The 8,598-nt window shown below is 48.8% G+C and overlaps 1 protein-coding gene across 1 annotated transcript in view; it reads left to right on the top strand.

The window, feature by feature from the left end:
• Nucleotides 1–1,872: 1,872 nt before the first annotated feature.
• Nucleotides 1,873–8,598, top strand: part of cops7a (COP9 constitutive photomorphogenic homolog subunit 7A) — a 31,255-nt gene continuing 24,529 nt past the window's right edge. The window contains exons 1-2 of the mRNA XM_060921577.1: nt 1,873–1,954; nt 8,237–8,359. Coding sequence (XP_060777560.1) covers nt 8,237–8,359 — 123 coding nt within the window. The 5' untranslated portion in view covers nt 1,873–1,954. The remainder of the gene's footprint in view (nt 1,955–8,236; nt 8,360–8,598) is intronic.

Raw genomic sequence — 8,598 nt, 5'->3', positions numbered from 1 at the left:
TGGGTGGTGAACCCACAGGAGGTCGGGCCCACGTCACCTCTTCGGGCTGAGCCCGGCCGGGCCCCATGGGCAAAGGCCCGGCCACCAAATGCTCGCATACGAGCCCCAACCCCGGGCCTAGCTCCAGGGTGGGGCCCCGGCTGCGTCATACCGGGTGACATCATGATCCTTGCTTTTTTCTCCATAGGGGTTTTTGGTGAACTGCTCTTGGTCTGGCCTGTCACCTAGAACCTGTCTGCCTTGGGAAACCCTGACAGGGGCATAATGCTCCCGACAACATAGCTCCTAGGATCATTCAAGCACACAAACCCCTCCACCACAATAAGGTGGCAGTTCTAGGAGGGGGGTGATCCGGATATCACCGCCAAAATTTAATGGATTGTTACTTGTGCCCAGTCACACCTCTGGAAAAAAATTCAGAGCAATCCGTTCATAACTTTTTCCCTAATGTTGCTAACAGACAAACCAACCAACAAACAAACAAACCAACGCTACCGAAAACATAACCTCCTTGGCGGAGGTAATAATGAGGATGAATTATGGATGGGCAGTATCTTTTGAATGTATGTATTATATATATCCATCCATCCATTATCTGTAGCCACTTATCCTGTTCTACAGGGTCGCAGGCAAGCTGTAGCCTATCCCAGCTGAGTATGGGTGAGAGGCAGGGTACACCCTGGACAAGTCACCAGATCATCACAGGGCTGACACATAGACAAACAACCATTTGCACCTATGGTAAATTTAGAGCCACCAATTAGCCTAACCTGCATGTCTTTGGACTGTGGGGGAAACCGGAGCACCCAGAGGAAACCCAGGCAGAAACGGGGAGAACATGCAAACTCCACACACAAAGGGCCTCGCCGGCCTCTGGGCTTGAACCCAGGACCTTCTTGCTGTGAGGCGACAGTGCTAACCACTACACCACCGTGCCACCCATCTCATCTCATCTCATTATCTCTAGCCGCTTCATCCTGTTCTACAGGGTCGCAGGCAAGCTGGAGCCTATCCCAGCTGACTACGGGCGAAAGGCGGGGTACACCCTGGACAAGTCGCCAGGTCATCGCAGGGCTGACACATAGACACAGACAACCATTCACACTCACATTCACACCTACGGTCAATTTAGAGTCACCAGTTAACCTAACCTGCATGTCTTTGGACTGTGGGGGAAACCGGAGCACCCGGAGGAAACCCACACGGACACGGGGAGAACATGCAAACCAAACTCCGCACAGAAAGGCCCTCGCCGGCCACGGGGCTCGAACCCGGACCTTCTTGCTGTGAGGCGACAGTGCTAACCACTACACCACCGTGCCACCCTATTTTATATATATATATATATATATATATATATATATATATATATATATGTGTGTGTGTGTGTGTGTTAGTATTGATCTTTTATTTATCTTTTATGCTATTTGCAACAGCAAAGGACAGCCAACCAATTTCCTTGCACTGTACTTATGCATTACAATGACAATAAAGATCTATCTATCTATCTATCTATCTATCTATCTATCTATCTATCTATCTATCACACATTGTCTCCCATTTCTTTATACCACGTTCAGCTTTTTTTAACTCCTCATCCAGCTTTCATAATTTAACCCTGGTGTTCTAAATGGCTTCGTTTTGGAGATATAGTGCACTATATTGTGCGTAGAAACAACCATTACAACACCCTATGTAGTGTACTCCAATAGCAAGTGGGAAGTTATTTGGAACGCATCCTGCCCGTGTTTCCATGGCCGCACTCCGCCCAATATTTTCTGCTTGTTGTTCTTTCCGGCGATCTGATTGGTTCGCAGCGCTGCTTGTTCACCGCGTCCTCGTGCGTGTCCAATCAGAGAAGGCGTTGTTTTGTTGTCGACGTAAAGTAGCGGAAGTGTCACGGAGCCTGCAGGAGGAGAGACGTGATCTTACGTTACTTTGCGATAATATAACGGTAAATTATTTTATTTACTTTCTGTTTGTCACGAACAGTCAGGGACGATGAACGTGTTAAAGGAATTCATATTAAAAGCGCATTAAATGTTAAACGTGAATTCCGGCTAAGTGGTTGTTGTGCTTCTATGGTGGCTAGGCTAGGCTAGGCTAAGCTAATCAACAAGCTAACACTTTTAGTTAGAATTAGAATCGAGTTTATTGCCAAGTCCATTTTCACATACAAGGGACTTGCTTTAGTGGTTGGTGCTTGAACAGGTAAGATAGAAGAATTTCAAAATACACAAAAGTAGTAATATAAGTAGAATTAAAAAATAAATAAGAATCTAAAATACACAAATTTGAAAAATAGACATATTTAAGCAGTATGTGTATGGGTTGTTTTGAAGTCCAAGCTGCACACTGTGTCCCGGAATGTGCAATAATAGGTCACAGGATGAAGATGAAGAAGAGTCATGACATGAATGTGTGAGAAGAAGAGAATATGTGCAGTGGGTTAAATAAAAAATAGCCAAGCTATTGATTTAGTGTGTGCTAGAATGTGCAATAAAAGTTCACAAAATGAAGATGCATGACATGACCGTGAGCTGTGCAGAATGGCAGTTCAGACAGGAAGTGTGTTAATGTTACAGATTGAGAGTTTAGAGTCAGTGGGGGTCTCTGAACTTTATTGATGAGTCCAGCTGCAGTGGGGAAAAAGCTAGCTTTATGGCCTGAGGTTTTGGTTCTAATGGACCGCAACCTCCTACTCGAGGGGGGAGTGAGTCAAAAAGTTTGTGTCCGGGGTGAGAGGGGTCGGCCACGATCCTTTCTGCTCTCCTCAGGGTCCTGGACTCGTACATGTCCTGAAGAGATGGAAGTTTGCAGCCATTTGTCCTCTCGGCAGAGCGAATGATGCGCTGCAGTCTGCCCTCGTCCCTGGCAGTGGCAGCAGCGTACCAGACGGTGATGGAGGAGGTGAGGATGGACTCGATGATGGTGTAAAAGTGCACCATCGTTGTCTTTGACAGCTCGAACTTCAACTGCCGCAGGAAGAACATCCTCTGCTGTGTTTTCTTGGTGAGAGCAGATCTTCGTCTCCCACTTGAGGTCCTGAATGATTGTTGTGCCCAGGAAGCGGAAATACTCCACAGAGGACACTGGGGAGTCAAACAGGGTGATGGGGGAGGGTGTGGCAGAGCTCCTCCTGAAGTCTACAATCATCTCCACTGTCTTTAGAGCATTGAGCGCCGAGTTGCTCTGCCTGCACCTGGACACCAGATGGTCAATCTTCCACCTGTAGGCAGACTCATCCTCATCAGAGATGAGTCCAGTGAGGATGGTGTCGTCTGCAAACTTGAGGAGCTTGATGGTCTGATGACTGGAGGTGCAGCTGTTGGTGTACAGGGCAAAGAGTAGAGCAGAGAGGACGCAGCTTTGGGGGGATCCAGTGCTGTTGGTTTGGGAGTCAGAGACATGTTTCCCCAGCTTCACATGCTGCTTCCTGTCAGACAGGAAGTCAGTGATACACCTGCAGGTGGAGTCAGGCACGCTCAGCTGAGAAAGCTTGTCCTGTAGAAGAGTCGGGATGATTGTGTTGAAGGTGGAACTGAAATCCACAAACAGGATCCTAGCATAGGTTCCTGGGGAGCCCAGGTGCTGGAGGATGAAATGAAGAGCCATGTTGACAACAGCATCTGCAGATCTGTTGGGTCTGTAGGCGAACTGCATGGGGTCCAGGAGCAGGTCAGTGATGGCTTTAAGGTGGTAAAGCACAAGGCACTCGAAGGATTTCATAACCACAGAAGTCAGGACGATGGGTCTGTCATTTAATCCTGTGAGCCTTGGCTTTTTTTGGATGGGGATAATGGTAGAGGTCTTGAAGCAGGCTGGTCCATGGCATGTCTCCAGTGAGGTGTTGGAAGATGTCTGTGGACACCAGAGATGGCTGATCAGCACAGTGCTTCAGGGTTAATGGTGAGACAGAACCAGGACCTGCTGCTTTGCAGGGGTTCAGCTTTTTAAAGAGCTTGTTGACGTCCATCTCCAGTATGGAGAGAGTTGAGGCTGTGGTGATGGGCCTCCAGGGTGAGAGGTTGTAGAGCAGGGGTGCCCACAATATTTTGATTCGCGAGCTACTTTTAAAATGACCATGTTAATATGATCTACTCGGACTAGGTTGTTACCACTACTAGGTCTACTATGACTACTAGTACTGCTACTACTACTACTACTAATAATAATAATAACAGTAATGACACTTGTTTTGATTTATAAACATTCATATGCAATTTCTTTAATAATATGCAAACATGCATACAAAAAGGTGACTGAAATTTACATTCAAATTATGTTAAATGCATAAGCTTTGTACTCCTAAACGTATTTTTGTTCAAATCACTGTTAACTTTTATAAACCGCAAACTACTAATAAGTAAACATGAAACAAGCCCACTGTAAAAAAAAAAAAAAAAAGGGCTAAGTTTAGAAAAAAAAGTTAAATGCATCCAGACAGGCATTGTAAACCCCAAAACATTTTTGTTCACATCAATTGACTTTTGTATAGCCTGCTAGACAGAGATTTGACATTTACAACAATTTTATATAAAAACATTTTTCCTTCTTTTATATTTTTTTTTATTTTTTTATTTTTTAACCGTGGAACTTAGCAACAGCACAACATTAATACATAGCATACTGATGTAGGCCCTAAATCAGATCTTAATCCGATGATGATCGGCACTGGAGGGAGTCAGAGAGGGCTGCATAGTCCGGACAGTAGCTGCTGGTAGCGAGCCTCAAGCAGGCCTCGAGATGATCGTCGGACATACTGGAGCGGTATTTAGACTTAATGATCTTCATATGCGAAAAGGCCGACTCGCACAAATAAGTGGAGCCGAACAATGCGGTTAAGGAGGTGCCATTGCCGCATGTTCGGGTACTTCGCCTCCGTGAGTAAATTCCAAAACGGCCCATGCGCCCTGGACTTCAACTCTATGTCAGACTGCAGCATCAGCATCTCGTCTTGCACGGCAGACGTGTTCAGCTGAAACAGTGCCGCAACTTTTGAGGCGAGGGAATCCACCTCAGTATCTTCCCCGAATGGGTGGCACATGAATGTAGCTAGTGGCTCGAGCAAAGCAAAGTCTTGAAATCGCTTCTCAAACTCTGACTGGAGAATTTCAATCTGCTCAGTGTAGCGCGCACTGTTAAGTTGCGCAAACGCCCTCCCTTGCATCTCCAGCTCTGAGGCGAGGTTTCGGAAGTTTCCTAAATCACGGCGCTGCATCTTTGAAACCAGCAGTTTCATTTTACTGGTTGTCATGGTAACCTAATGTAACATTTTTTTTGACGCAGCGCTTGGCTGACATTTCGCTTCAGGGAAAAAGCGAATTTGTTTACATGTAAAAATGACCACGACGTTTTTTTTTATTTCATAACAAATATATTAATATTTACATATCAATCATGAGATCTACCATCCCTGCCTTCGAGATTGACCGGTCGATCGCGATCGACGTAGTGGGCACCCAGGTTGTAGAGAGACTGCAGCAGCAGTAGAGGTGGGGTGGGGGGGGCTCCAAGGTGAGAGGTTGTAGAGAGACCCCAGCAGTAGTAGAGGTGGGGGGGCTCCAAGGTGAGAGGTTGTAGAGAGACCCCAGCAGTAGTAGAGGTGGGGTGGGGGGGGCTCCAAGGTGAGAGGTTGTAGAGAGACCCCAGCAGTAGTAGAGGTGGGGGGGCTCCAAGGTGAGCGGTTGTAGAGAGACCCCAGCAGTAGTAGAGGTGGGGTGGGGGGGCTCCAAGGTGAGAGGTTGTAGAGAGACCCCAGCAGTAGTAGAGGTGGGGTGGGGGGGCTCCAAGGTGAGAGGTTGTAGAGAGACCCCAGCAGTAGTAGAGGTGGGGTGGGGGGGCTCCAAGGTGAGAGGTTGTAGAGAGACCCCAGCAGTAGTAGAGGTGGGGGGGCTCCAAGGTGAGCGGTTGTAGAGAGACCCCAGCAGTAGTAGAGGTGGGGTGGGGGGGCTCCAGGGTGAGAGGTTGTAGAGGTGGGGGGGGCTCCAGGGTGAGAGGTTGTAGAGGTGGGGGGGGGGGCTTCAGGGTGAGAGGTTGTAGAGAGACTCCAGCAGCAGTAGAGGTGGGGGGGCTCCAAGGTGAGAGGTTGTAGAGAGACCCCAGCAGTAGTAGAGGTGGGGGGGCTCCAAGGTGAGAGGTTGTAGAGAGACCCCAGCAGTAGTAGAGGTGGGGGGGGGCTCCAGGGTGAGAGGTTGTAGAGGTGGGGGGGGCTCCAGGGTGAGAGGTTGTAGAGGTGGGGTGGGGGGGCTTCAGGGTGAGAGGTTGTAGAGAGACTCCAGCAGCAGTAGAGGTGGGGGGGCTCCAAGGTGAGAGGTTGTAGAGAGACTCCAGCAGCAGTAGAGGTGGGGGGGCTCCAAGGTGAGAGGTTGTAGAGAGACCCCAGCAGTAGTAGAGGTGGGGTGGGGGGGCTCCAGGGTGAGAGGTTGTGGAAAGACCCCAGCAGCAGTAGAGGTGGGGTGGGGGGCCTCCAAGGTGAGAGGTTGTAGAGAGACCCCAGCAGTAGTAGAGGTGGGGGGGCTCCAAGGTGAGAGGTTGTAGAGAGACCCCAGCAGTAGTAGAGGTGGGGGGGCTCCAAGGTGAGAGGTTGTAGAGAGACCCCAGCAGTAGTAGAGGTGGGGGGGCTCCAAGGTGAGAGGTTGTAGGGAGACCCCAGCAGTAGTAGAGGTGGGGGGGCTCCAAGGTGAGAGGTTGTAGAGAGACCCCAGCAGTAGTAGAGGTGGGGTGGGGGGGCTCCAAGGTGAGAGGTTGTAGAGAGACCCCAGCAGTAGTAGAGGTGGGGTGGGGGGGCTCCAGGGTGACAGGTTGTAGAAAGACCCCAGCAGCAGTAGAGGTGGGGTGGGGGGGCTCCAAGGTGAGAGGTTGTAGAGAGACTCCAGCAGCAGTAGAGGTGGTGTGGCGGAGCTCCAGGCTGAGAGGTTGTAGAGAGACTCCAGCAGCAGTAGAGGTGGTGTGGCAGAGCTCCAGGGTGAGAGGTTGTAGAGAGACTCCAGCAGCAGTAGAGGTGGTGTGGCGGAGCTCCAGGGTGAGAGGTTGTAGAGAGACTCCAGCAGCAGTAGAGGTGGAGTGGGGGGGCTCCAAGGTGAGAGGTTGTAGAGAGACCCCAGCAGTAGTAGAGGTGGGGGGGGGCTCCAAGGTGAGAGGTTGTAGAGAGACCCCAGCAGTAGTAGAGGTGGGGTGGGGGGGCTCCAGGGTGAGAGGTTGTAGAGGTAGGTGGGGGGGGGCTCCAGGGTGAGAGGTTGTAGAGGTGGGGTGGGGGGGCTTCAGGGTGAGAGGTTGTAGAGAGACTCTAGCAGCAGTAGAGGTGGTGTGGGGGAGCTCCAGGCTGAGAGGTTGTAGAGAGACTCCAGCAGCAGTAGAGGTGGTGTGGCGGAGCTCCAGGGTGAGAGGTTGTAGAGAGATCCTAGCAGTAGTAGAGGTGCAGTGGGGTGGGGGGGCTCCAGGGTGAGAGGTTGTAGAGGTGGGGTGGGGGGGCTTCAGGATGAGAGGTTGTAGAGAGACCCCAGCAGCAGTAGAGGTGAGGAGGTGGTGGGCAGCGAAAGACAGCCAACGTGAAATTTCTGGCAGCGTTAAAAATTTTAGCTGAAAATCTCAGTGTGTGATTTTCACACTCAATCAAAACCACCAATAGGAGGACGGCTACAAATATAGTAGTGTCAATAACAAAACATAAACAAACTAGAAGGGCACTCTGTAGAGTGCATACCTCGGCCAAGCCACTTATTCAGATTTGCATCAAAATCTAATCAATCTTTCCTTGGCCCATGGCTCACCTTTCCTCAAAATTTAATCAAAATCTGTTCACTAAGTTTTTGAGGTATGTTGGGAAAAACAAACAAACAGAGGTGAAAACATAACATCCTCCATCCTACCTAGCTGGCAGAGGTAAACATATTAATAGGCAGAAAAATATGCCCTCCAGCTCATTTTGAAGCGTTCACATGACTGTCTCTGCGTAAGCCTGGATCACGCTCTAACGATGTACACAGAACATAGTCATTTTCTTTACTCGCAGGTCTATCATTAGAACATCATCATCATATACTCTGACACTGAGAACTTGTTATCTCAGTGTTTTTATATTATTTGTTCATGATGTTATTGGGATAATCTCATACAGCATGATATGTAATAATAGTAAAAGAGTACTGTAATATAAAACCGCAGTCTAAAAACCAGCACATCTCTCTCTCTCTCTCTCTCTCTCTCTCTCTCTCTCTCTCTCTCTCTCTCTCAGATGGAGGTGGATCAGCTGCTGTCTCTGTCAGGTTCAGCCTTGGCTCAGGCTATCAGTTCTCTCCTGGAGACTCCAGGGCTTTATGTTTTCTCGGATATACTGGAGCTGCCAAACGTTCGAGAGGTAGTCCACACAAGTTTACTTTTCAAGCTCAGTTTATCCATCACTGCGTATGTAGAGGATATTATACAGTTCTGCGAAGATATGAAGTTTATCTTCGAGTGATGAACATGCGAGTGAAGTGAATGAGTGATATATTTTTCGTTTTCATAAAATCGGTGAAATTTAGTTCCCTCTGAAATCTGGCTATTGTGATATGTTTATTTCTGTAATATCTCAAAAAACGGGCCATTCTGTGGCCA

Source organism: Neoarius graeffei, chromosome 5 (assembly GCF_027579695.1).
Source record: "Neoarius graeffei isolate fNeoGra1 chromosome 5, fNeoGra1.pri, whole genome shotgun sequence".
In the NCBI taxonomy this organism is placed as follows: Eukaryota; Metazoa; Chordata; class Actinopteri; order Siluriformes; family Ariidae; genus Neoarius; species Neoarius graeffei.
This window is presented reverse-complemented; position numbering and strand designations above follow the sequence as displayed.